The sequence below is a fragment of the Lepidochelys kempii genome, chromosome 7 (assembly GCF_965140265.1).
Source record: "Lepidochelys kempii isolate rLepKem1 chromosome 7, rLepKem1.hap2, whole genome shotgun sequence".
Classification (NCBI taxonomy): Eukaryota; Metazoa; Chordata; order Testudines; family Cheloniidae; genus Lepidochelys; species Lepidochelys kempii.
The window spans coordinates 24,140,675-24,168,197 of NC_133262.1; the positions used below are offsets into that span (position 1 = coordinate 24,140,675).

General features: G+C 56.4%; 1 protein-coding gene across 9 annotated transcripts in view; it reads right to left on the reverse strand.

Annotated features, from left to right (window-relative positions):
- COL7A1 (collagen type VII alpha 1 chain) overlaps positions 1 to 27,523 on the reverse strand; it is a 133,504-nt gene that overhangs the window by 76,271 nt on the left and 29,710 nt on the right. For all 9 annotated transcript variants that reach the window (XR_012159789.1, XR_012159788.1, XM_073351408.1 and 6 more), the window contains exons 10-38: positions 26,767 to 26,916; positions 25,677 to 25,796; positions 24,112 to 24,258; positions 17,711 to 17,827; positions 17,275 to 17,424; positions 16,567 to 16,695; positions 14,468 to 14,614; positions 13,820 to 13,942; positions 13,216 to 13,362; positions 12,811 to 12,936; positions 11,570 to 11,713; positions 11,338 to 11,463; positions 10,807 to 10,953; positions 10,180 to 10,311; positions 9,955 to 10,101; positions 9,431 to 9,550; positions 8,676 to 8,822; positions 8,106 to 8,242; positions 7,745 to 7,871; positions 7,235 to 7,378; positions 5,892 to 6,064; positions 4,644 to 4,673; positions 3,968 to 3,994; positions 3,763 to 3,807; positions 3,114 to 3,206; positions 1,970 to 2,041; positions 1,516 to 1,551; positions 1,382 to 1,435; positions 574 to 642 (exon numbers count right to left, since the gene is read on the reverse strand). Coding sequence is in view for 7 of the 9 variants with exons in the window: in XM_073351408.1 (XP_073207509.1) it covers positions 574 to 642; positions 1,382 to 1,435; positions 1,516 to 1,551; positions 1,970 to 2,041; positions 3,114 to 3,206; positions 3,763 to 3,807; positions 3,968 to 3,994; positions 4,644 to 4,673; positions 5,892 to 6,064; positions 7,235 to 7,378; positions 7,745 to 7,871; positions 8,106 to 8,242; positions 8,676 to 8,822; positions 9,431 to 9,550; positions 9,955 to 10,101; positions 10,180 to 10,311; positions 10,807 to 10,953; positions 11,338 to 11,463; positions 11,570 to 11,713; positions 12,811 to 12,936; positions 13,216 to 13,362; positions 13,820 to 13,942; positions 14,468 to 14,614; positions 16,567 to 16,695; positions 17,275 to 17,424; positions 17,711 to 17,827; positions 24,112 to 24,258; positions 25,677 to 25,796; positions 26,767 to 26,916 (3,326 nt within the window). In the remaining 2 variants the exon portion in view is untranslated. The remainder of the gene's footprint in view (positions 1 to 573; positions 643 to 1,381; positions 1,436 to 1,515; positions 1,552 to 1,969; positions 2,042 to 3,113; positions 3,207 to 3,762; positions 3,808 to 3,967; positions 3,995 to 4,643; positions 4,674 to 5,891; positions 6,065 to 7,234; positions 7,379 to 7,744; positions 7,872 to 8,105; positions 8,243 to 8,675; positions 8,823 to 9,430; positions 9,551 to 9,954; positions 10,102 to 10,179; positions 10,312 to 10,806; positions 10,954 to 11,337; positions 11,464 to 11,569; positions 11,714 to 12,810; positions 12,937 to 13,215; positions 13,363 to 13,819; positions 13,943 to 14,467; positions 14,615 to 16,566; positions 16,696 to 17,274; positions 17,425 to 17,710; positions 17,828 to 24,111; positions 24,259 to 25,676; positions 25,797 to 26,766; positions 26,917 to 27,523) is intronic.

A 27,523-nucleotide genomic window follows, 5' to 3' on the forward strand; every position in this document is an offset into this window, starting at 1 on the left:
AGGAGTCTAAGAACCTCAGTGTGAGGCCTAGAGGGTGACAGACCCAGGCAGGAATGCTGAGAGGGTTGGATCCCTGCTCATCTGGCACTGGGCAAGCCTGCGAGTCCCTCAAACCTCCACCCCTAGGCAGGGACAGCACAGAGAAGCACAGGCATAGTTTAACTTCTATATCTGGGGGGGCAGCTCCAGTCCGGCTAACGGGGCTGCGTGCGAGGGGCAAATTCCACGCCTGCCTGAGGCTTGCACTTTGGGGGGGACAATGCCCCCCCACCCTCCCAAATGACATCCATGTTGAGGAGGCCTGAGAGGGCAGGGTCCATAGAATAAGAGCTGAGCACAGATCTATTCAGAGCAGAAGTGCCCTGGGGGCACCAATCCTCGTGCAATCAGAGATTCATTGGAACGCTCCTGGTGCCACTGAACGGATTCCAGAGGCTCACACCATGGGGCTGAGAGATGCAAAGCCCCCCCTGCAGTCCCACTGTGGGTGCCAGGGCCCTGGGCTACAGGACCTCTCCTTTCGTTCCTGTACCCCAATGACCACACAGTCCAAACCTGCTTTCTATTACGTACCGGACTCCCAGGCTCCCCTTTCCGGCCAGGCAGCCTCCCTCCTCCGTTCACAATCACCCCTGGATCTCCCTACACAAAACAGAAAGCCAAACCTCAGTGCACCAGCCCAGCCCCATATACAAGCCTCAGCTTCTCTGGGAGAACACATGGCAGCTGTACAGCGACACTGTACCACGGTTCAGGACAGGCAGTGAAGAAGAAATCGGGGAAGACTGCACAGAGTCACCAGAGCTGGACTCTGGCCAGGACGTGGAGGAGAGCACCAGACTCTTGGGCAATGGGCCAGGGGACCGTTAGTGATCACAAGTGGCCAAGAACTCAGTTTTATGACTTATCCAGCAGCACAGTGCCCTCGGCACCAAGATCAAAGGAGAGCAATCCCTACTGAGTTGTTCATTTGCTCTGGAGTACTGTGGAGTCTCTGCTCCAAGCATTGAGCTGGTTCCACCCTGCTCAGCTTGGGAGCGCTGCTGTGACCCCAGTATGACGTGTGTGTAATTTACAGGGAGGTGTCTAACTGGATCTAAGGTGGAAGGCCTCCCTCTTGCCAATGCCAGAACCTGCTCACGGCAGCACTGCCTAGTAGGGCTGCGGGACACAGAGCTTGGAGGGATCAAGGGTTACATAAAGTTAGGGGGGGGAGGGGCTGTGGACCACCCCACATGGCTAGGCGCCGGCAGAGGCTGCTGCAGACAGAGCTTGCTCTCTCTCTCTTTCCAAGCGGAGCCTTTGGGATTGCCCTGCTTGGTGGGGAATCCAAGATGGTGGCCACGTTAGGCGGCACTGGACGGGATGCACCTCTACCTACCGGCTCGCCTTTCTCTCCCCGCAGCCCGGGAGGCCCCACTGGGCCCTGGTCCCCCTGGAAGGCAAAAGCAACAGTGAGCAGGGGTGCTCCAGAGCAGGGAGCAAGGCTAAAGGGGAAGCGGGAGCTCTACGTACCGGGGACCCTCTGAGGCCAGGAATGCCTTGTCTACCCTGAAAAAAAAACAAAAAAAAACCCAACAACAACAAGATGAGGAGCATCCTCCAGCCAAGGGAGCAGGAGACTGAAGCCGAGAGAGGAGGTACACACGTGGTCTGCACGCCATGCATGGAGCAAGACACAGACACAGGAACCATGGAGCAGGGTAACCGCTACAGTCCATGGCACTGAAGTTAGCCACCACAGGCAGGAGACAGCACCTGGAAGGGGATTGACACGGGGCACAACAGGGGCAATGTGGGTCTCAGAGACCCATGTAATTTGGACTTCTGCAACCCTTGTTACATGGGATGAAGCCAAGTAATAGCTCAGTGCTGCAAAGCATCATGGGAAGGGGGATGTAAATCACCCGGCAGACAAAGAACAATGGTAAATATGGCCCAAGAGGAGGAACTAGGAGGAATTACTTACCGGCTGGCCAGGGGAGCCAGAGTTGCCAGGGCGACCAGGGCTTCCTGGGATCCCATCCACTCCTGGGAATCCCTGGGAACAGAGAGGAGAATAAACCAGCAGGTCCTGGCTCTGCTCTGGCCACTGGCCTCTCCATTCCCAGCCTGGTTCACGCCCCAGAGTGAAACCCATTTATGTTCAAAGTCACCCCAGAGTGCTGATCCGTGCCAGGGCAGCCACGGGGGCTGAATTTGGGACAGGGCATCTCGGCTTAGAGGGTCCCCTCGGCTGGGATTTGGCCAAAGCTCTCACTACAGAGCCCCATTTGGACTTGCTTTTAGCTCCCCAAGGGATTCCATGGGGATAGGATCCCTCCTGGGTCCTAGTGCCAGAGAAACCCCAGAAGAAAGGGGGTTGTGAAAGATAGTTGCATCCCCAGCACCGCCAATGGCCCCAGTACCTCTGACCCAGCCTGTCCGTGCCCCTGGCACCCAGCACCGCCAATGGCCCCAGTACCTCTGACCCAGCCTGTCCGTGCCCCTGGCACCCAGCACCGCCAATGGCCCCGGTACCTCTGACCCAGCCTGTCCGTGCCCCTGGCACCCAGCACCGCCAATGGCCCCGGTACCTCTGACCCAGCCTGTCCGTGCCCCTGGCACCCAGCACCGCCAGTGGCCCCGGTACCTCTGACCCAGCGCTGTCCGTGCCCCTGGCCCCCAGCACCGCCAATGGCCCCGGTACCTCTGACCCAGCCTGTCCGTGCCCCTGGCACCCAGCACCGCCAATGGCCCCAGTACCTCTGAGCCAGCACTGTCCGTGCCCCTGGCACCCAGCACCGCCAAAGAGCCTGGTGCTCAGTGCCTTGTGCCCAGCATTGTTGGTGCTACTGGCACCCAGCACCATCAATGGGCCTAGTGCCTTGTACTCAGTGCTGTCCATGCCCCTCGTGCCCAGCACTGCCAATGGGCTTCAAGCGTCCACAAATAAGGACACCAAGGGGCTCCATAGGGGACATGGGCATGGAGGATGCACCCAGAGGGACCCTCAGGGCACCGGCTCTGAAAGAGATCAGAGTTGAACAAAGTGGATGTTCTGCCCCTACAATGCAGCCATCCAGTGCCCTGGCCCCTCCCCCCAGCGTGGGGCGTGAAGGGCACTCACTCACTCTGTCCCCCTTCTCGCCGGGCCGCTCGATGATCTCGCCTGGGGCACCCTGGGGCCCCATTGGTCCTGGGGGGCCCGGAAGCCCATTGAGGCCCTAGAAAGAACAGAGGAGAAAAAACAGCCAAGGAGAAATGACATGGGGTTATTACATGGAGATGCACCCCCGTGGTAAGGGCAGGCTCGGGGCCTTGGGAGGCCCCTCTGTGCCCATCACCCTGCAGTGCCTCCATCTCCTGCTCTCTGCATCTCTCCAAAGAAGCAGCAGGACGATTGGCTGCCACAAGAAGCTTTCCCAGGGCAGGCCAATGAGGACTCCTAAGGAGCTCAGCACAGCAGGAGGCCCAGGGAGGGGTCCCTAGATCTCCTCCTCCCTGCTTACTGGGGTGACACAGGGGCTTTGTAATAAGGCCCCCTAAAGACCCCTGCGCTACTCCTCACACAAGCCCCCACTGCGCAGAGGCCTTGGGACTGCCAGCGGCAGCACCCCTTAGCTGAGCTCCCCAACCCCAGTCTATTTCCAGGCATGCCCTGTGCCTTGGAAAGGTCCTGACTCTAACACAGGGTCTGCACCCGACCCATACTGAGTGCAGGGAGAGCTCAGCACCACAGTCCCCCCAGCCCAGGGACCCACACACAGAGGGAAGTATTACCGGGTGTCCAGGGGGGCCGGGCTGCCCCACACGTCCTTTCTGCCCCTGCACAGAGAAACAAAGACAGGAATGTATGGCCATTCCCACTCCCAGGACGCAGGCTGATCAGCAGTCAGAGCTTCTAAGTCCATCAGCTAAGCCACTAAACCAAAGTGGCCTCGCAGCCCCTGGGAGGGGAGCACCTCAGCACCCCTGTAATACTCACAATCTGGCCGGGCTCCCCCTTCTCACCCTGCAGCAAAAACAGCAAAGAGGCCAGTTAGGGGGCAGTGCAGCAACAGGCAGAAGAGCCACCCGTGAGCATCTCCACCTCCTGCACCTCGTCCAGCCATTCCCCAGGGCAGCACAGACAGCGATGGGGCTGGCCCGGCTGCACCAGGAGTCAGTGCAGAGCTGGCAGGGAAAAGCCATCACCCAGCCCACCTCTCCCCACTTTCCTGGCCAGAGGCCTGGCGCTCTCACCTCCACCCCCATGGCCCAAGGCTCTGGGCTGGAAGCAGCCCACTCCCTCTGCAGATACACCTGGGGGTGGAGTGCCCTCCCCCCAGGTGTTTGCTCACCTCCCAAGGGCACCTCAATGTCCCCTGACTCCCCACTTTACCAGAGCCTGGAGTCCTCTTTGCAGCCCCCTCTCCAGTACGCTCCCCTGCCCCAAACAAGCCTTTCACACAGCCTGATTCTTCCACGCTGCCTCCCCTCCCACCGCTCACTGCACTGATCCCCCACAATAACTCCATGCCGGCCCATCCCCCCCAGCTCCAGGGGGGCTCCCATCCCTTCCCCCCCAGCTCCAGGAGGGGTCCAGCTATCTTCAGTCGCTCTCCTGCAGCCCCCTCTTCATGGGAGGAAGCTGCAGAGGTGCTGACTGGTGTGGGACTCACCTTGGGACACTGCACCGTGCAGGGCTCCAGCTGAGGGGGAAAAATTCTGCATTAGAGAGGGCCTTGGGCAGCCATGTCAGCTCCACCCCATGCCAAGCTGCTGGGGCAGGGAGCAGCACCCCCCACCTGCAGGGGGACATTATACACATGGGCCACGGAGATGCTGCATGTGCAGGGGGAGGGGAGAGCTGCCCCCAGCCCCACGGCTTCAGTCACCTGCAGCTCCCTATGCCCCACCCGACAGCAGCTCCAACCTGGCTCTGGGATAGCTCCGGGCCTGCAGTTGTGGGCAGCCCTGGGGCTAGGGTTGCCAACTGTCTAATCACACAGACCCAAACACTCTTGCCCCACCCCTTCTCTGAGGCCATGTCCCACTCATTCCATCCTCCATCCCTTGCTCTCCCCGACCTTCACTCACTTTCACCAGGCTTCAGAGTAGCAGCCGTGTTAGTCTGTATTTGCAAAAAGAAAAGGAGTACTTGTGGCACCTTAGAGACTAACCAATTTATTTGAGCATAAGCTTTCATGAGCTACAGCCTCACGAAAGCTTATGGTCAAATAAATTGGTTAGTCTCTAAGGTGCCACAAGTACTCCTTTTCTTTTCACCAGGCTGGGGCAGGGGGCTGGGGTGCGGGCTGCAGGCTCTGGGAGGAGACTCGGAGCTGGGGCAGGGGATTGGGGTATGGGAGGGGGTGAGGGATGCAGGCTCTGGGAGGGAATTTGGATGTGGGAAGGGACTCAGGGCTGGGGCAGGGGGTTGGGGTGCAGGAGGGGGTGGCGGTTACCTCAGGCAGCTCCCAGTTGGAGGCGCAGCGGGGCTAAGGCAGGCTCTCTGCCTGCCCTGGCTCTGCACCGCTCCTGGAAGCGGCCAGCATATCCCTGCGTCCCCTGTGGGGGTGGGCAGGGGGCTCCGCATGCAGCCCCTGCCTGCAGGTACCACCCCTGCAGCTCCCACTGGCCACAGCTCCCAGTCAATGCTGGGGCAGGGGCAGCACATGGAGAACCCTCCCCCCCCAGGGGCTGCAGGAACATGCTGGCTGCTTCCGGGAGCAGCACAGAGTCAGGGCAGCCTTACCCCTGCTGCGCCACTGGACATTTAGCGGCCTAAAAATCTCCCACTTTGGCTTCAGTAGCCTCCAGGAGATAGAGATCGATTCTGGGAGACTCCCAGCAAAACCGGGAGGGTTGGCAACCCTACCTGGAGCAAGAAGGCAGTGTCCCTCTTGCAGGCCGCTCTCCCCTCTTACCCTGTCCGTGACAGTCACCCTGCAGAGGGTGCTGGCGAGCCTGTCCTCCAGCTCCGACAGGCCGGCCCTCGAATCCTTGACATAGAAAACATGGCGCGGGTCTTCACTGGTGACAATGCGGCGCAGCTGCTCGTGATCCGCCCCGTCCATGCCCACCGCCAGCACCTGGATCCCTACACAGAGCAGAAAGGAGTCTCAGGGGGCCAGCCTGGTACTAACCCCCTGGACTCACCACTCAGGGGGGTGAAGGGAAAGGGGTTAAAGGCTCTGGCACCGCAGCAAACTGCCCTGGGCAGGGGTTTTGACCAACCCAGCAGTAAAGAGGAGAGGGAGAGGGTTCCCACACAATCCCCTCCCTTCCTGTCACTCCCCACCCCTCCCCACACACACCCCTCCCTTCCCACCATTGTAAACTCCTTCCCTACCAGCCTGCCCTCTCCCTTTTTCCCCACACCTTCCCCTGCCCCCCAGCTATTGCCCGATGTGACAAAGTGGGAACATTTTCTAATACTTTTATGAGTCTGGCTGGTGCCTCGGTTTCCCCTATATGCTGAATTGTTATCTAGTGGGTAGAAAAGGACTGTTTGCTCTTGGGGCAGGCTAAGACATAGATGTGAATGGCGCCTAGCTGTCTGGGACTTATGCCCTATATCAATGGAGCATCTGAGAAGACAATGGCAAATCCAATTGCTCAGACACTGGCACTTAGCACCCGATGACCCAGAGGGAGATGGATTTTCCTGCCTCTCTTTAGGGAGGCTGAACAGCATCTCCCTAGGACGAGAACAAAGGACTGGGAAGGAGTGAGGTGGGGGATCAGAGCTGGCTGCTGGAAGGAATCTAGGCTCTCACCTGGGGTCTGATGGAGAAGATCAGACGGAGGGAAACAGACACAGCTTGAACCAAGGGGTCACTACAGCTTGGCTGGGCTCTCGACTAACCAGAACGGTCTGTGCTTTAACCTTCAGTTCTCTCGACTACCCTAAGGCCTTCCTACGCTGTGCTCCAGTTAGCGAATTAACCCAACTGTGGAAGTATCACTGCAAACACTCAGCAAGGTGCATTGATCCCCCCAAGAGCGCACAAGTCTCCCGTGGGGTCTGTCTCAGTTGGACTTGAACAATGTGAAACAGGAGAGCTGCAGGCACTGAGGACCAGTCAAAGGAGGCGGTGAAGCCGAGTGGCTTACCCTGGAGAAAGGGCGAGACCCACAGGGGGACCAGCATGCTGAAGGGGTTCCAAAGCTGGGGGTGTAGCACCAATCATGTGGGTCTGCGACACCCATCCCACCCTCTCCACCTGGCTCAAACGCCACATCCCAGCTCCAGGGATTCAGTTCTCACCTGTCGCCTTGATCTCCCTGGCCGGCCCAATGGCATCGTCACCGGAGGGGCTGTCTGCCAGCACCACCAGCACCCCTGGCACACCAGGCCGGCGCCCTGCACTGGGGCTCAGCATGTAGGTCCTGGCAAAGTTGATGGCAGCTCCTGCAGAGAGAAAGGGTATCACTACCAAGCAGGTGTGATGCCACCTCTATCTCACCCCCCATAGGGCCCTGCCACCTCCATCCCCTTCCCCATCACCACTCACCCCCACCCAAGGTTAACTCCAGAGTGGGACCCCAGCCAACTGGGAAGGTGTTCCCATGGCCTGGGGTTGCAGAGTCCAACCCGCCACTGCATAGGGCTCTCGGAGTACAGGGCCCCCTCCCTTCCTGCCCCCCCCAGACAGTGTTCTGTCCTCATCCCCTGGCACTGTGGCATCGAAGAAGCACGACACCCAAAGCTGGCATCACCCCCACCCCATAGCAGGCACCATGGGGGAGCCCAGGCTGCAGGCATGGTGCCCCTTACCCAGGGCATTGCCGCTGGGCTCCTCATAGTGCATGGTGCGGATCCGCTCCAGGACAGTGCCCAGGTCACTGGAGCGATTCAGCAGGACCCACGGGACGCTGCGGTAGCTGTAGATCACCAGGCCCACCTGGGGAAGAAAGCAAGAGGTCAGCCAGGCCACTGAGATCACAGCCATGATGTGGTCCCAGGACGGGGTGGGACCAGCCCCAGGGCGGAGGAAGGGGAGAGACAGGATGGCCCAAGGCAGCCCCCAGGGCAGGTGAAGGAACAAGGGGTATGTGTGCAGGGTGCACGTTCCACCCCTCCACATCAGTGGGGAGAACCAGAGCTCTGCTCCCAGGCCAGCCCTGCCCCCCAGTACCTGGGCGGCATCAGGGCCCAGCTGGCCCAGCGCTGAGATGGTGTTGGAGAGCAGGGCTCGGACGGCCTCGGTGCTGTAGGCACTGTCCCGGGTGCCATGCACTAGGAAGATGATGTCACCACGAGCATCCCTGCAAACTGCACAAGAGAAGGAGATGAGGGAGCCCCTGAGAGGCAGGGGGACAGGAAGAAAAGCCCAGGGCAGCTCACCTCCTGTGGGTGGGTTTGACGGAGGAGCTGCTCCCCGCACCTCTGCTCTGGAGGGCCACTCCCCTGTGTGCAGGGCAGGCTCCTGCCTGCTGCCCCACTGCTCAGGATCAGGGGCAGTGAGTGCTGAGGAAGCCTCCACAGCCACCAAAAAGACCCAAGCGGTAGCAGGCTCCAGTTGAGGCCTCACTGCCGTGCGGAGATGCCAGCTGGCTAGTGAGAGCCTCTGTCCCAACAGCGACCAGGCTGAGCCCCAAACCGCTAAGTGCCCCAATGGAGCAAGGCCCCACAGTCCAGTCCCTACCCCTCGCACAGCCGAACTGGAGCCGGACTGGTCCTGGGAGCCAGCCAGGCTGCCCTTTACCTGTGCGGTCGGTGAGGGTGGACTCCTCGCCCTTGGCGCTCCCGAACAGCGGCCGGATGGTGAAGAGGTATCTGTGCCCCAGCCGCAGCCCCGACACCTGGTGGGAAGTTGCTGACCCGGGCAGTGTCCTCTGTGTCTCGCCTCCCTCTAACCCAAACAGGGACAAGGGACCTCAGCATAGACAGGGTCTGAGGGAGATGGCCCTAGTGTGGGCCCTGCTACCCATCCCCTCTGCCTCCCACCTCTCTGCTCAGTGCTGTCTCTCTTTGAAGGGGTATTTGAACTGGGGATGGTCAAGATCCCACAGCAATGGAAACAGAGACCCTCTTTCCAGACTGGGCTCAGGCCAGAGAGCTCCACCCCATTCACCCTGCCGCAAAGCGACCCCCCAGCAGGTCCCCATTCCCAGCAGTGACCTGGCCTGTCTGGAGCAGGCTGCCAGCTGGGGGAGTTGGGCTCCTGTCCACTAAGGGGGGGCTGAGCCCCAATCTCACTTCAGTTTGCTGGCCTTGAGCCTGGGTTTCCTCTAGGGCTTTGCACAGCCTTACCAGGACTTCTGCAGACCTTGTTTTGGGCAAGCAAGGGAGTCCCAGAGGTGGGGGCTAGCTGTGGCCCAGCACGGAAGGGGGGTTCCTATCTCTTCAGGGGGGCCCTTTCTTCAGGCAGCCATGGGGCGCAGCTCCATGCAGGCTCTAGGTGTCCCTGCTGTAGCTCTGCAGCCCCAGAGGCAGCCGCGCTGGAAATCTGTTCATTACCTCGGGGCAGCTTCCAGGTGAGGAGGTAGCCAGTGGCCCCGGGAGCCGGAGTCCAGGCCAAGGTCACAGAATCATCTCGGGTCTCCGTCACCCGGAAACTGGTGACTCGGCCCAGAGGTGCTGGAAGGGCAGGAAAGAATAGGGTGTAGAGTGTGCCTCCCACTCCAGCCCAAGGGACTGGTGTCACCCCAACCCCCACCAACAGTGGGTGAGGGCGTGGGGAGCAAACCCAACCATCAGGCAAGGGAGGAGGGGTCGGGGAAGCGCACTTCTGCATTTCACCACAGGGTGGCCCCCTGGGTCCAGACATGGCTCAGCCAGACAGGGTCTCCAGGGGGCAGAACTGGGCTCCCCTTAAGAGAGACGCCCGCAAGGTAGTCTCAGACTCCAGAGAGGGCAAAACCTGTCCCATCCCACCCCCCCGATGATATGCCAGTGAACAGCCGTGGTCGGAGGTTCCCTTCCAGGCCCTCAGACCCTGCACTGGGTGAGATGGGGCTGGCCTGTGGGAGAGTTGCCCATACCAGTGTTGGCAGCGATGCCCACAGTCTCGCTCTCCCGGCTGCCCACCAGGCTGGTGATCCGGATCTCATAGCGCTCTCCCGCCTCCAGACCTTCGATGTCATAGGAGTTGACGTTGGGGGCGAGCAGCTGGCTCCTCTCTGGCCCTCCTGCCCCAGGGGAGAGACGGGGTTAAACGGGGCAGGGCGTGCCAGGAGAGCTGCGGGGAAGGTGGGGAAGGAGCTCACCATCTGCTGGCCTCCAGCTCAGGCGGTACCCGGTGCTGCCCGGCGCTGGGCTCCAGGTGAGGCGAATGCGCTGCTCCGAGGAGTCAATCACCCGCAGGTTCCCCACAGGCTGGGCTGGGGCCACCTCTGCCGCTGTGGGGCAGCAACACAGAGGGACAGGGTCAGGGGCATAGTGGTCTTGCTGCAGCTGTCAAACCAGGTGCACAGAGAGGCTCCCCACTGGGATCTGGGTGTCCTGGCTCACATGGGCAGGATGGGGAGCACTGGGCGGGGTTCCTCAGCTCTCTGTCAGGGATCGGAGAGGTTCTGGCAGGGCTGGAGCTGTGTCACAGGGCCTGGGAAGAGCTCTCTGGGCTGCATGGGCAACTCTTGCCGGGGCAGACTTGCTGCTAATTCTCTGGCACAGGCATCATCACCTCCAGCTCTCACAGGCACTGCCCACCAGCTCAGGCCACAGATCTTAGAGCAAGGAGCAGATGGGAGTTCCAGTTCCCTGCCCACACCCCGCTGGGAGGGCACTGCCCAGGGTCAGGGGACCCTGGACAATGGAAGTCACCAACTCCACCCACAGCCCAGTCTAAGCCCAGCAGGGATCCAAGACTCCCATGGCCAGGCATCAGCACCTACGTGTGGTGACGACGATGGAGACAGGGTCACCCTCGCGGTTGCCAATCAGTGCTGTGACCTTCACGGTGTAGCTGACCCCACCCTCCAGGTTGAGAATGTCAAAGGAGCTGGTGTCACCAGAAACCACCTCGCTCGACTCAGAGCCCCCTGCAAAGGAACAGAGGGTTAACATGGCACCCAGAAGGGGCAGAGCCAGCAAGGATGCCAGCCTCACTCCAGGTGCCCAGAGGGGGGGGACAGAGCCAGGCTCTCCACTAGCTGATGATGGCGAGTGATCCCATCTCATCAGGGGAGGGAGAGATTCATCTCATGATGCCCAACTCCAAGGTTTGTGCCAGTCAGAGAAGAGACTCCAGGGCTGGAGGCAAAGGCTTTCTGTCCTAAGAGCGCAAGAGGAGTGGCGTGATGGGATCTGCAGGCCAGGGCAACCACAGGATTCCCGGAGCTCCCAGCACAGCCAGGACAGAGCTGGGCAGAGGTCTGGGGATGTGGGCACCACAGGCAGCGTGTTGACCTGGCTGGGTACTTTACCATCTCGAAGGCTCCACACCACCTTGTAGGCTGTCGCCCCAGGCACTCCAACCCAGGTGACCCGGACAACATTGCTCCTGGACGAGAGGATCTTGAGGCTGGAGACCATCCCCACCTGCTCCGGAGCTGTGACAGAGGGCACACAGGAGACCTGGGTTACTAAGAGATCAGTATCGCACAGAGTCACAAGGGGCAGGGAGGAGCTACACCCTGAGGCCAGGCGAGGCCTCACCTGTTCTAGCAGCAATGGTGACAGGGCTGCCTTCCCTGCTGCCAACCAGGGCCGAGACCCCAATGACATAGACGGCCCCAGCCTGCAGCTCCTCGATGCTGAAGGAGGTCCTGTCGGCTGGCAGGACCCGGGAGATCTCCTGGCCTGCGGGAGAGAAACACAAGCTGCAGGGGTTGGATTTCATAGGCAGGGCAGGTCTGGGAGGGCGGAGCGGGCTAAGATGCTGCGGGAGGGACTGTGATGATGTGACGCAGCAGGGAGGGGGGAGTGTTGACCTGGGAATGTGCCCTGGGGATGGGAGACCTGAGAGCCTGTCACCTGAGCCAGGAGGGGGAGGGGGAGGTGACACCTCTGCCAGGAATGTGGACGGAAACTGCAGCAAGGAACCTGCTGGGTGGGTTTAGTTTCAGTTTGGGGCTGGGTGGAGGAACACAGGGAACCCCAGGGCTGGGGTCTAAGCTCCCTGCTCCCCCAGAAGGACTTGACTGAGGGGTCCTGGGTGTACCCACAAGCTCTGTTTTGGACTGTGTTCCTGTTGTCCAATAAACCTTCTGTTTTACTGGCTGGCTGAGAGTCTCAGTGAATCCCAGGAAGAGGGGTGCAGGGCCTGGACTCCCCCACACTCCGTGACAGGGACACCCCCCAGGCCAAGATGCTGCGACAACCAGGGAGGACCACGGCCAATCCAGCGGGGAGGGAATGGCAACAGCAGCTGCCATTTGGAGGTGAGCCACCAATCTGGAAGCAGCAGGGGCCAGGATTCCAGTCTGTGCTCTCCCCAGGGAGCAGCAGGATGGGGTCTCCTCAAACAATGAATGGTGGGTTAGCCAAGCACAGGCCATTGAGCATGGAATGGCCAAACCAAGCCCCACCCTGCCTGCAGCAGGCACTGGCCTGCAAATCTCCGGCAGCAGGATCTGCTCTGTGAGGCTGTAGCTTATTCCCACCTATGGCACAGCCAGTCCCGCTGGCCCTAGAATAGGTTGGGGCAGCAACATACCCCAGGCCAAAGGCACTTCAAGCTCTGGGCTGCCAGTGAGCAAGGGGGTCCTGTCACCAGCTCTAAGCAAGAAGCCAGGCACAGAAACCAGTCCCCTGCTCCAACTGCTAGATCATGCTGCAGTTTGGTGCCTCCTAGCAGAGGCAGACGGGTAACGGGGGCATCTCCCAAGGCAAGGAGCCAGTCTCGATAGTCTCACCTCAATGGCCCACCTGAGCCCACATGCATTCAGTACACCTACCATCACTCGCCCGCCATGTCAACTTGTAGCCACTCGCCCCAGGAAGCCCACTCCATGAGACCCTCAGCTGATTGGGTCTGATCTCAGCCACCCGCAGGTTGGTGACGCTGCCCACAGATGGGGGATCTGCAGGGCCGGAGACTGTGTCAGCCTGGACCCCAGAGACTTGTCTGTCATGCCCGGTCTCCGCAATCAGCCCAGCCAGAGGGCAGGAACAAATGCAGGTGCTAACCAAGGGCTGCATACCCAGAGCCTTCACTGGGAGAGCCGGACGCCCCGCAGCGGTGACACTCAGCCTCACAGGCTTGCTGGGAGAGCTGGACCATTCAGCCCAAGTGCTGAGCTAGCTTGGTGCCCCCCCAGGTGCTAAGCCATGCCCCTGCACAGGTTCCCATGCAGACGTACCCAGCTGGACAGTGATAGTGGCAGGGTCACTCTCCTGGCTGCCCACCAGGGTTGTCACCTGCACCAGGTATGTGACTCCTTCCTTCAAATCCTGCAGCTCAAAGAAATTCCGGTTGCCGGGGATGCGCCTGGTCTCCTCTGAGCCATCTGCAGCAAGGGAGAGCACTGGGGAGTTGGCCTCTGCGCCCCAGCAAGGAGCGAGGCTCCCACAGCACGGCTACTGCGGCATGGGGAAGGGCTCTCAGACACCCTGACGCTCCCAGGGGAGATGGCCCTAATGTACTGGTGCATGCCAGGCTTGCCCAGTACAAAAACCCCCATCACAGCCACCCGCAGCCATGTCCTGCTCCCCCTCATAACTCCCAACCCCTCCGCCCTGCCCAGTCACAGCTGCCTACAGGCCCTTCCCCTCTGCCCTGCTCAGTCACAGCCCCCCATTCTGCCCACCTTTTATCCGTGTTCTTCTGACGTCCCTCCAGGTGCCTCAGCAGACACCCCTGCGCAGCAGAGCTCTGCCAGGCAGAGAAGTGGGTACCAGCAGGTATGGCCCCCATACCACAGCCTATCCAACACCCATGCCCACACTCTGCAGGCCAGCTCTTACCCTGCCTGTTGGTGATCACCAGCTTGTACTCAGTGGCCCTGGGCATGGCACTCCACAGAAGCCGCACACGGCCCACACCCACAGGCACCACTTGCAGGTTGGACACGCTGCTCACTGACGGCTCTGCCATAAACACACAAGGGAACCCCCCAGTCAGAGCAAGCCCAAGGGGCCTGGACCAAAGCCTGCTCAGGGAGCAGGCATGACTGCCCCAGGGGAAAAGGGAGCGTTCCCAGCCCCTGGGCAAGGGAGATGCAGCGACCAGGCCCCCGGAGTGAGGGTAATATCGGACATAGCACGCACAGCTCATAGAGTGGGGCTGGGTGCAGTGTCCAGGGCTCATGAGCACCCCTGGGTGTCTGTTCTAGAGAGACACTGCTGGCTGTGCTGAATGCCAGCTGATGACTGCTGAGCCTGCTGCTGGGGGAGGGAGCATGGGAAAGGAGCTAGGGAAAGAGGGACCGACCCCTGTGTGAAGGGACAAGAGCCCATCTCCCACCCATGCCCCCGGCAGAGCCCCCACGGTTGCTAGTAAGAAATCCCATCTGACTGCCTGGGGCCAGCTCCATGGGAGGAGAACACTCACTCTAGCCTATCCTCCCTGGGGCCTCAGGTCCCACCCACCCACCGGGGCTAGCTGGCACTCACCGATCCGGACACTGATGGGGACGGCGCTGCCTTCACGCCTGCCAATCAGGGCTGACACACGCACTACATAGGTGACCTCCTCTCTCAGGTCCTCGAGCTCCAGCATGGTCTGGGTGCCTGGGATCTGCCTGGTCCTGTCAGTGCCATCTGCAGGGGTGACAGGAATGGGGAGGCTAAGGGCTCCCTCCAGCTCTGATGTCACATCAGCTATGACAGAGTCCCTCTGTGACATCCCTGCTACCCTCAGACCCAGGTACAAAGCACTGCACCCCCACCCACAGGGTGAGCGCACTTCCCTCAGAGCCCACTTGCATGGCCTGGAATCACACATACCATTCCATATCACCCAGCAGAGGGTGGCCACACCAGTAGGTGCCCGGCCAATGGTGCTCTGGAGGAATGCCAGGCCAGGGGTGGCTAGAGCAGCTGAGGCTAGTGGACTGGGGACTGGTAACTCCCCCCACTACTGAGCATGAGTTTGTGAACACGTGCTCCCAGTTCACGGCATCAGTTCTGTGTCACACAATTCAGCTGTAGCCTGACAAGTGCAAGAGAAACCTTCAAACTGTGACCCCAGGGTAGCAGACAGCAACGCCTGCCTGAGTCTGCCAGCAGCCTGAAACAATAGCTCAGAGGTGGGAACTGCTCTATTCACATGAGCATGTACTGTTGACACTGGAACCTAATGATAACATTGTACATGATAACTCTTAACCATTTCAGTGTTGCTTGTTTTGGCAAAAGCATCCTGCTAATGGGTTTGTGCCACTAATCCAAGCTGCCTCTTTCAATTCCCCAGGGACAAAAGTCCCAGCTGGCCCCTACCAGGCTCCCCCATCACAGCTTCAGTGCAGCCTCAACACAAGCCCGTGCAGCACACAGACAATTGAATGGAGGGACAGCGCAGAATGCACTGCAGTGAACAGCCAAATCTCAGCACCAAGGAGAAAGGGGGAAGCCGGGGGCACTGCACTGTGGGCTTTAGTCACTCACAGACTTAATGCCATCAAAACCTGCGGTCTCAGATTTAGCATCTACCTCAGAATCTCAGCCAGCTGCTCCCAAGCACTCAGCACAGGGCTAGTGCCAGCCAACTAAACAGTCAGGGCCGGCTCTAGGATTTTTGCCGCCTCAAGCAAAAACATTTTTGGCTGTCCCCGCTTTTTTTTTTTTCCCCATGTCCCCCTACCCCCAGCTCCGCCCCTTCCCAACCCCTTCCCCAAATCCCCAGCCCCGCCTCCTCCCCCGGGCGTGCCACATTCCCCCCCCCCCATTGCTTCCTGCGGCTCCCCCGCCGCAACCCCCCGCCCTAGCTCACCTCCGCTCCCCCGCTCCCCTGAACACGCCGCCGCTCCACTTCTCCCTGCTCCCTCCCCAGGCGAGGGAGAGGCAGCGTGTTCAGGGGAGCAGGCAGAGCGGAGGGGGGGGGAGGGAGCGCAGGAAGTAATGGGGGGGGGTAGAGGAACTGCTCCCCGCCCCAGTTCACCTCCACTCCGCCACCGCCGCCTCCCCCGAGCGCCGTCGCTTGGCTTCTCCTCCCTCCCTCCCAGGCTTGCCGGGCGAAACAGCTGTTTGGCGTGCGGCAAGCCTGGGAGGGAGGGAGGAGAAGCAGAGCAACAGCAGTGCGCTCAGGGGAGCGGGTGGAGGCGAGCTGGGGCGGCAGGGGCACATTTCTAGGGGCGGCATGGCCGGCGCTGGACTGCCACGCCTAGAAATGGGCGCCCCAAGCACCTGCTTGTTTTGCTGGTGCCTAGAGCCGGCCCTGTAAACAGCGAACAAGCTCCCACCCGTCCTCCCAGCAGGATCGGGAGATAGAGGACTGAAGGGCTGCTTTGCAGAAGCACTGGTGTGGGGTGGATCTCTAACTGTCTGTGCGGGGGTCATTCCCACGACTGCAGTTAGCCTCCACTGGGTAGCTAGACACCATGGTGTGTTCTCCGGGGCTCTGGCCTGTCCCACTCCCCCCACCACTGGGCCTCAGATGCCAGTCAGGAGGCAGGTGGCACTCCAGAGAGTCAGCTCTGGACGGGTCTGGAGTCCAGCCTGCAGCCACAACTCCCCTGTGGCCCCCAAGCACTGGCTCCCCGCTGGAGACTCACCCTGGGAGCTGCGCAGCACAATCTTGTACTCAGTGGCACCCGGGACCCCAGTCCAGGCCAGCCGGATCCTCTTCCCCACGGTATCAATGACCCGCAGGTCAGAAATGCTGCCCACTGGGGGCTCCGCTCCTGCAAGACAAGACAGCGCTAACGCCATGGCTCACAGCTGGGCAGGCACAGCCTGGGGACACCAAGGAGCACTGGAAGGAGGGGCAGGGCACCACAGACCTATGGAACAGTCAGAGCAGGCCTGGCAGGGCCAGGAGATCCTGCCCTCGCTCAGTCCATGGGGTTCCTGGCACCCCCGTTGCTGAATGGACGGAGGCTCCAGTGTAGGGGAAAGGGCAGGGCAGGGATCTGTTTGATCACTGTTTGCCCAGCACCCAAGTCGCTTCCTTTGAAAACCTACAGTCAAAGAGCCTCCAGGGAAGGGGGCGGGTCTTTTAGCCCCACACAGTCTGGGCCTGGCAGAGGGCCCAGCATTCAGCAATGACTCCACCCATGCTGCCATGCCACAGCCCAGCGGAGTGAGCCGGGAGAAGAGCAGGGGCCCTGTGCTGGGGATGTCACTCACTTGGAGGGCTACCCATCCCAAAAAACGCTGGTAGGATGTCACAGAGCCACTTGCATGGTGCACTGGGCACCTCTAGGCTCTGGGAACCCTCCTCTGCCCACTCCACCCAGGTGGGCCCAGGGGCGTTCACTCACCTGTCTGGGAGATGGTTACGGGTGTGGCCACCTCCCTCCCGTCATACAGGGTGTAGAGGGTAATGCGATAGTCCGTGGCTGGCTGCAGGCCGGTGAGCTGGTAGCTGTTGATGTTGGTGGGCAGGGACACAGTCTGTGGGGGGTCAGCACCTGAGAACCAGAATGGGATGGGGGGGGGGCGGAAATGAGGCAGTCACTTGCTGCTTCCCAGCCCTGAATCTCAGCACCTCTCCTCCCCTTCATCCTCCCAGGGACTCCTGCACCAGCAGCTGGATCCCCCTGAACCTGGCTGGCCTGTGAGCCAGACCTGGAGCCCAGCTGAGCCTGTGGAGATCCAGGATGGGGATCTATCACCCTACCCCCACGCAGACACAGGGCATTTCAGCCTCTCCAGTAGCCTTCCCCACTCCCTGCCCTGGGGACCTGGCCAGCCTACCTGTTGCTCTTCTCCACTCCAGCCGGTAACCACGGGCATCGCGGATGATATTCCAGGCCACCTGGATGGAAGTTGGGCCCAGAATGACGGTCCTCAGGGACTGGACTATGCCTGTTTCTAGAGGAAGGAGAGACAGGCGGCCAGGCTGAGCTCAGCGGAATGAAGGCTCTCGACAGAGCCTGGCGCCCACCGAAGGGAAACACTTAGGCTTCCAAATCCATCTCTCAAGCTGAGCCTAAAGTTGGGCACCCCGCCAGAGTAGCCTTTTGGGAAGTGAGGTGGTGGGCCTCAGTCCAGTACCCACCACCACAGCTGTCGCTAATTACTCCCCAGCTGGGCTGCATACCCTCCCCAAGGGAGGGTCCTTCCCTGGCAGCTCATGGGGGAAGCCAGCTCTGGCACTGCCTTGGCGGAGCCTGCTCTGAGTAGGGATTCAGTCTGCAGGGCTGGCAAGCTGGAGGGCTGCACTGGCAAGAGAGCCACTATGCCAAGAGAGGGGATGAAGAGCCAGGCCTGGAACAACTGACGCTCCCAGCCAGAAAAAGACACAGGGAAAAATAACTCCCCATCTCCCTCTGCTTTAGAATGTGTCCAGAAATATCTGTGCCATGGGGGCACTCCCAGGGCTGAGCCCCCCCTTACAATAGGGGCCTCCCTCCCCAGAGACCTGTGGGAAAGGAAAGGCCACGGTGCCCTGGCCTGGAGAATGGCATTAACCCCCTGGAGACCCGGCCAAGGGCACCAGGGATGGTACTGCTGGGGGCAACCAGCAGGGGTACTGTCAGGACTGTTTCTGCAGGAGCAGCCCCAGTCCCAGCCTCCTCCCCACTCGACTGTAGGTGCCACCTCATCCCGCTTTGTGGACATTACAAAGCGCTCTCTCAGCCAGGATCCCTTCAGTACCATATCAATCCGCACCCAGCCACACCGGGATGCAGAGCTGCTGTCTCCCCCTGTGCATCGCTCTCCCATGAGAGGGTCACCAGCCAAGCCTGGGGCCATGTGCATTGCTAGTACTTTGTGCTGCCCCAGCTGCTTGTCCTGTCAGCCCTCTGGACATTCTCAGAGCATAAGCTCTTGGGGCCTTGACCTCTCTCTTCATTGCATGTCCATGGGTGTTTATCTGCGTGACACAAGAATCTCTTCTTGCCAACTAGCAAGGAGCACAGAGGGGGTGCACAGGGCTTATGGGGATCTCCTGGATCTGGTACATAACTTCTAGTTCACCAAAGAGTGCCGTGCGAGGTCACAAACAAAAGCCAGTGTCGCACTCATCATCAGTATCGGGAAACGCATGTACAGAGGTTTCGTAAGAAGTTGTTATGTACATACACTGAAAATTATGTTCTCTAGGTCAAGTCAAGGGGACTGGTCATCCGCAAAGATGAAAAAACAGGTTTTCCGTCAGTCAAAAAATGTTTCTGTCTAGCTGCTTACATGGATATTAAGTATTGTCTGCTTCACATTGGGTCTCCCCTCAGCCGGCTGAACGGAATGCAGACAAAGGGTTGCAAAGGCTTCAGCGAGGAAAAAGCAACAGGAAGAAGTAAAGCGTGGGCAGGGAGAACAATACTTGAAGTGCACATGTGACGTTATGGACTTGAACTGAGACCGTATAGATCACGGTTGCAACCAAGGTCCTGCAGTGGCACCAAATCCTATATAAAGGGGGTCAAATAATAAATTTCTAAATAAGAAATAAGAAGCGATGCAATGGGTAAGACCGAGTCCGTCTGGGCAAAAATTACATTGGGGAAGAAAACTATTAGAGCCTCCCCTGGGATAGTGCTTGGGGTGTACGGATATTTGGATACTGATAGAGCCCTTTTTAATGTTTTTAATAAAGTAAATACTAATGGAAACTGCATGATCATGGGAGACTATAACTTCCCAGATATAGACTGGAGGATAAGTGCTAGTAATAATAATAGGGCTCAGATTTTCCTAGATGCGATAGCTGATGGATTCCTTCATCAAGTAGCTGCTGAACTGACTAGAGGGGATGCCATTTTAGATTTGGTTTTGGTGAGTAGTGAGGACCTCATAGAAGAAATGGTTGTAGGGGATAATCTTAGTTCAAGTGATCATGAGCTAATTCAGTTCAAACTGAACGGAAGGATAAACAGAAATAAATCTGCAACTAGGGTTTTTGATTTCAAAAGGGCTGACTTTCAAAAATTAAGGAAATTAGTTAGGGAAGTGGATTGGACTGAAGAATTTATGGATCTAAAGGCAGAGGAGGCCTGGGATTACTTTAAATCAAAGCTGCAGAAGCTACCGGAAGCCTGCATCCCGAGAAAGGGGAAAAAATTCATAGGCACAAGTTGTAGACCAAACTGGATGAGCAAGCATCTCAGAGTGGTGATTAAGAAAAAGCAGAAAGCATACAGGGAGTGGAAGATGGGAGGGATCAGCAAGGAAAGCTACTGTATTGAGGTCAGAACATGGAGGGATAAAGTGAGACAGGCTAAAAGTCAAGTAGAGTTGGACCTTGCAAAGGGAATTAAAACCAATAGTAAAAGGTTCTATAGCCATATAAATAAGAAGAAAACAAAGAAAGAAGAAGTGGGACCGCTAAACACTGAGGATGGAGTGGAGGTCAAGGATAATCTAGGCATGGCCCAATATCTAAACAAATACTTTGCCTCAGTCTTTAATAAGGCTAAAGAGGATCTTGGGAATAATGGTAGCATGACAAATGGGAATGAGGCTATGAAGGTAAATATTACCATATCTGAGGTAGAAGTGAAACTCAAACAGCTTAATGGGACTAAATCGGGGGCCCCAGATAATCTTCATCCAAGAATATTAAAGGAATTGGCACACGAAATTGCAAGCCCATTAGCAACAATTTTTAATGAATCTGTAAACTCAGGGGTTGTACCGTATGATTGGAGAATTGCTAACATAGTTCCTATTTTTAAGAAAGGGAAAAAAGTGATCCAGGTAACTATAGGCCTCTTAGTTTGACATCTGTAGTATGCAAGGTCTTGGAAAAAATTTTGAAGGAGAAGGTAGTTAAGGACATTGAAGTCAATGGTAAATGGGACAAAATACAACATGGTTTTACAAAAGGTAGATCGTGCCAAATCAACCTGATCTCCTTCTTTGAGAAAGTAACAGATTTTTTAGACAAAGGAAACGCAGTGGATCTAATTTACCTAGATTTCAGTAAGGCATCTGATACCGTGCCACATGGGGAATTATTAGTTAAATTGGAAAAGATGGGGGTCAATATGAAAATTGAAAGGTAGATAAGGAATTGGTTAAAAGGGAGACTACAACGGGTCCTAGTGAAAGGTGAATTGTCAGGTTGGAGGGAGGTTACCAGTGGAGTTCCTCAGGGATCGGTTTTGGGACCAATCTTATTTAATCTTTTTATTACTGACCTCGGCACAAAAAGTGGGAGTGTGCTAATAAAGTTTGCAGATGATACAAAGCTGGGAGGTATTGCCAATTTAGAGAAGGACCGGGAAATCATACAGGAGGATCTGGATGACCTTGTAAACTGGAGTAATAGGAATAGGATGAAATTTAATAGTGAGAAGTGTAAGGTCATGCATTTAGGGATTAATAACAAGAATTTTAGTTGTAAGCTGGGGACACATCAATTAGAAGTAACGGAGGAGGAGAAGGACCTTGGAATATTGGTTGATCATAGGATGACTATGAGCTGCCAATGTGATATGCCTGTGAAAAAAGCTAATGCGTCAGGAGAGGTATGTCCAGTAGGGATAAGGAGGTTTTAGTACCATTATACAAGGCACTGGTGAGACCTCATCTGGAATAGTGTGTACAATTCTGGTCTCCCATGTTTAAGAAGGATGAATTCAAACTGGAACAGGTACAGAGAAGGGCTACTAGGATGATCCGAGGAATGGAAAACCTGTCTTATGAAAGGAGACTCAAGGAGCTTGGCTTGTTTAGCCTAACCAAAAGAAGGTTGAGGGGAGATATGATTGCTCTCTATAAATATATCAGAGGGATAAATACCGGAGAGGGAGAGGAATTATTTAAGCTCAATACCAATGTGGACACAAGAACAAGTGGATATAAACTGGCCACCAGGAAGTTTAGACTTGAAATTAGACAAAGGTTTCCAACCATCAGAGGAGTGAAGTTTTGGAATAGCCTTCCAAGGGAAGCAGTAGGGGCAAAAGATCTATCTGGCTTTAAGATTAAACTCGATAAGTTTATGGAGGAGATGGTATGATGGGATTACATGGTTTTGGTAATTAAATATTCATGGTAAATAGGCCCAATGGCCTGTGATGGGATATTAGATGGGGTGGGATCTGAGTTACCCAGGAAAGAATTTTCTGTAGTATCTGGCTGGTGAATCTTGCCCATATGCTCAGGGTTTAGCTGATTGCCATATTTGGGGTCGGGAAGGAATTTCCTCCAGGGCAGATTGGAAGAGGCCCTGGAGGTTTTTCGTCTTCCTCTGTAGCATGGGGCACGGGGCACTTGCTGGAGGATTCTCTGCTACTTGAAATCTTTAAACCACGATTTGAGGACTTCAATAGCTCAGACATAGGTGAGAGGCTTTTTGCAGGAGTGGGTGGGTGAAATTCTGTGGCCTACATTGTGCAGGAGGTCAGACTAGATGATCATAATGGTCCCTTCTAACCATAGTATCTATGAATCGAGGTGTCCCAGAAAAGGTTATGGTTTGCTGGTTATGATTATGCAATCTGTATGTGTGTATCATTTTTATAGTTGACGTTATGAATATTGGCTCTATACTGTCTGTATTTCAAACTTATGCTTCTGTGTGACACCCCAGAAAAGTTGGTGTCAGCTCTGCTTAGCCTGCTTGATGGCCCATTAAGGACCATCAGCTGTACAACTGACCCATTGAGAGAAGGCAGACATGCCTTGTGACTCAGCAAGGTGTGCAGGGACATGCCTATGTCAGAACGCTGAGGTTTTTCCAGGCCACGTGAGAGACAGCTTGTCTTTGGAACAAAGAAAGCAGAGACCACATGGCAAGAGAATATAAAAAGCTGCTGCAGCTCCTCCATCTTGTCTCCAGTCCTGCTTCATACCTCTGGAGGGACTTTGCTACACTGAAGCTTTGAACCAAGGACTGAAAGACCCATCCCAGCTGTGGATGTCCTCCAGAGACCTGATTTGAACCTGCAGTTTATTCTACCACTGCTGCAAGCCTGAACCAAGAACTTTGCCATTACTGTGTGTAATTGATTCCATTTAACCAATTCTAGCTCTCATCCATCTCTTTTTCCTTTTATGAATAAACCTTTAGATTTTAGATTCTAAAGGATTGGCAACAGCATGATTTGTGGGTAAGATCTAACTTGTATATTGACCGGGGTCTGGGGCTTGGTGCTTTGGGATCGAGAGAACCTTTTTTCTTTTACTGGGGTACTGGTTTTCATAACCATCTGTCCCCATAACGAGTGGCACTGGTGGTGATACTGGGAAACTGGAGTGTCTAAGGGAATTGCTTGTGTGACTTGTGGTTAACCAGTGGGGTAAAACCAAAGTCTTCTCTGTCTGGCTGGTTTGGTTTGCCTTGGTGTGCATAGAAACCCCAGCCTTGGGCTGTAACTGCCCTGCTTTAAGCAATTTGTCCTGAATTGACACTCTCAGTTGGGTCCCGGCAGAACCAGCATCATTACAGCACATCAAAGATTTGCTCTAATAAAGACACCCTGGCATCCTTCACCTAGGAAGCTAACAGACCGTGAGTTTACTTCATGAAAGAAGGGTCTACATCAGGCTTGGCTGACAACACTGGAAAGCATGTTGGGCAAGATCTGCTTCTTCAGACAGGAGGAGAAGTTGTTAATGTAGTTACCTAGAAAGCTGGTGATGATTTTGTTTTGTATGTAACCATTTATTTCTGATACCCTTACTCACTATTACAGGAATCTCTGTTCTAGTTTTCATTATCAATATATCTCAGTGCTGTGTGTTAAGCAAAGTGCTGCTCCTGAGCTGACAAGCTGGTGCATACGATTCCTTTGGGAACAGCAGGCCTGGTAATTCTAGGTGGCCGGTGAATCAGGGGCCGGACGGTGCACTGCACGCTCCGAGGACTCAGGCATTGGTGTGTGCCGATTGCTACCTGTACAGAGAGCAAGACCTGCGGGGATCTGGAAGGCAGTGCTTGGGCTGCCAGTGGCTGCCGGGAGCTGATCCACAGCATGCACAGACGTGACCTCCTCATGCTAAAGACAGGTGATGGTGAGGTGCCTCGCTCCTGGGGAGTGTCACAATCGAAACAGGGCTTGGCACAATAGAGCCCTGACTGGGGCTTCTGGGTGCTACTAGAGTACAAATACTACAGTTATCCCAAAGAGCCACCAGCTTCCTGGCACAGACCCTGCCTCCCTCCCCTCAGCAGTGGGGAGCCTCTCCCATGGCCATGCACCCACCTGTTCTTCTCCTAATAGAGGCTGGGGGCCCCTCCACTTGCCCGTAGAGTGAAATGACCGTCAGCAGGTAATCTGTGTCTGGCTGCAGCCCTGTCAGCAGGTAGGAATTCTTGCTGGCATCCACATCAAATTTCCGAACGTCCTGGCCTGAGATAATCCAGAGAAAAAGGGTTTAAGGCACAATTCCAGGTCGTCCGTTCAACTGAGAGCCCCATGCAACACCAGGGACTCCACATCAGACCAGACCAACAGCCCTTCCAGTCCACTATCCCATTTCTTGATTGCACGGGGCCAGAGCCGCGCTGCTAATCCAGTATCCTTGCGTCTACGACATAGCAGATGAAGTCTAGTCTGGCATCCAGCCTCCCCCCATACACCAGGCCATACCCCAGGCCCATCTCATCAGGTTTTGGATTCTGGGCTGCCAAAGGCCAGCAAATATCCTGACACTACTCCCACACCCAGCCGTAAGTGGCTTTGTCAGTAAAATCTGTTCATGTTAATAGAGAACATGGGGGATGATTGAACAAGAAAACTCCCTGCACTCCACCCCACCTCAGGCACAGGTGACTAACATACAGGGCCTGATCCTACCCATCCTCCACAAGCAGGACTCCCAGAGTTCTATGCCAAGAGGTTTGCAGACCTGGGCCCTGCACCTGTGACCCAGATGTGTGGGCCTTCCTGGAGGGATTCAGCAATGGGCTCTGTACAGACAATGTGGCTGACCTGGCCAAGAAGCTGCGCAAACCCCAAAGCTCGTGGTGAGGTCATTTCCAGGAACACATGGACCCCTTTCAGGCTGGTGTGATTTGGCCTGGTTCTCCGTGTGTCTCGGGGCAGAAGGAGAGATCCCCAGTACTCCAAGAGCAGGGCCGCGCAGAGTCTCCCAGAGAACGGACAGAGAGCCCGGAGCATGGCCCCTCCCCACCATTCCCCCAGGCTGTTACACCCCTAGGACTGGCACAAGGCCCAGCAGGAGAGCAGGTGTGGATCTGAATTGCCTTCAGAGTGATAAAGATTCTCTTGACAGAAGTTCATCACCCCAGCCCCCTTTGCTCATTCCACCACCCCGCCCCCAAACTTTCTTCCCCTCACCCCCAACTTCTCAAGCAGCTCTGCCACCTGCCCTCCTCTTCTCCCCCTGTATGTGCTTGCCTGTCACTTGGTCCCTTTCTGTCTTGGGCATCCTGCCCAGCCCCCTGGTCCCTTTCTCCCCTCAGCATGCTGCCTCACTCGCCTCTCCTCCAGCCACTCTGGACTCTCCAGTCTCTCCACACTTCAGCAGCAGGTGCTCCAGAGAACACAGTTTGGGACCCTCTGCCCCATAATGCACCTGACTACAGACGAGTCCTGTCCCATGGGAGGGGTGTATCTGCTCTGCTGGAAGAAAGGCATGCCAGCCCCCCACCCACACCCACCCACTCCTTAGAGCCTGCACCACAGCTCAGCACCCCACCATCCAGCCAGAAGGTCTAGAGAACCGTGTCCACCGTTCAGTCTACAGCACCCTGCCACTGGTTTTTGGGATGGGGAGAGAGCTCTAGTTAGTCCGGTAGACTTACCTGAGGGGAGCCCCCAGGAGACCCGGTATCCAGTAGCTCCACTCACACCCCGCCAGGTCACCAGCATTCTCTGCTGGGAGATGTTCTGAACCGACAGCTGCTGCACCCCTTCCAAACGCACTGGAGGGAGAGGGAATCAAACAAAACACAACCATGGCACAAATGTGAGACCCAGAGAGCTCAGCCTCCATGCAACCTGCAAGGCAGCCAAATATACTGCAGAGTCCAGCCCAGCCCAGCCCAGCCCCACTTCTGCATTGCCAGCTCACATAAGAGACACAATAACCTTAACTCTGCCCCTAAATAAGCACAGTTCCCTTCACCGGTAATCTCAAAATATAAATACCCCACAAAACTCTTCAGAAAAATACACCCAGGAATGATGCATGTGCACTTCATGGACATGCACCAATCAGCTTCAAATGCAAGTCCACACACATGCATTATTTTAAAAGTGGATTGCGTCACATAAACCATATATCCAATACTAGTCTCAAAATACATCAGAGATACTTTACCAAAAAATTCTATGCTCAGGTGATTAGAGAGAGAGAGAGAGATCAAAATCACTTCTTCATTTAAAAATCCCCGGGTCAAAGTGAAGGGTGTTATGCTGCATCTGAGATATGCACGTTTTGTACTTGACCTGAGTTAGATATGGTTGAAAAAACACGAGCTAACAATTTCACAACATGTGGGAGTGGTGTTCATTTCACCGGGTTCGAAGTGGGCCCATTTTCCAGTTTGCCTGACACTTTTCACACAGCTGGATTGACATTTTTATCGAAAGCGTTTTAGAAATGTTTTGCCTATTGAAAACCATGGTTCCTTCCTGGAAACCAGGATTTTGGCAAAGAGAAAATGTTGATGATGATTTTGAGAACTATGTTGATAGAGTTTTTATAAAAATATGGAGAAAAGTCCTATGAAAAACTAACATTTCAATAATCGGACAATTATTTTACAAAAAAAAAAAGAAAGTTCCTTTTTAAAAAAAAAGAAATAAAAAGTCATTTTTGGCCAGAAGAAAACCCAGTCAGATGCCCTCTGGCAGCCCCAGGCTCTGGCTGTCTGAGCAGATGGTACTTACGGGTTCGGCCAGTTAGCTGGGCCGGCGCTGCCGTCTGCCGCTGGGAGATAGGCTGAAGTGTGACCATGTAGTCAGTGTTGGGGCGCAGATTGCTGAGTGTGACAGACACAGCGTTGGCCCCCAGGCTCATTTCCTCCGCTTGAGCCTCACCTGGGATGGGCACAGACAGCGAGGCATGAGTGGGGCCCAGCACGAGGGGGGACTATCCATTGGAAGGCAGGGGGCTCTGGTGCTGCCGGACACCACCCCAGCCTTGGGCAGGCTGCAGAACACAAGCTATGTGGGGCTTCAGACAGGCCTTTCCTTCATGCAGTAGGTCAGGACTGGAACACTCTGGTGCCCAGGTGGGTTGGCGAGGGGGAGCACGTGCAGGCACGTGCAGCACAGAACACACTTGGCCTCCCACACGTGTGCAAGCACATGGCTAGCAGCATGAGCAGACATGCTGTGTGCGCTCAGTACGTTCAGCCCAGCTCTGTGCCCCCATTCCCAGCAGCAGGGCTCAGCCAGTGCAAGAAGCTAAACAAAGATCAGGGGCTCAACCCAACCAGGCAGGGCTGGGAAAAGGGAGCAAGGGCCCTGCTTGCACTCCCTGGCAGGGAGCTGTAGGCAAGTCCTGGCACTCCCTTGCAGATGCCATGAAAGGAGGGGAAGATGGCAGGGAAATCTCCACACACAGTTCTAAGCTGGCCCCCTCAGTTAGGCACGGGGTCTGAGCAGGGCACAGGGGTGGTTCAGATGAGCTCAGCAGTGGTTT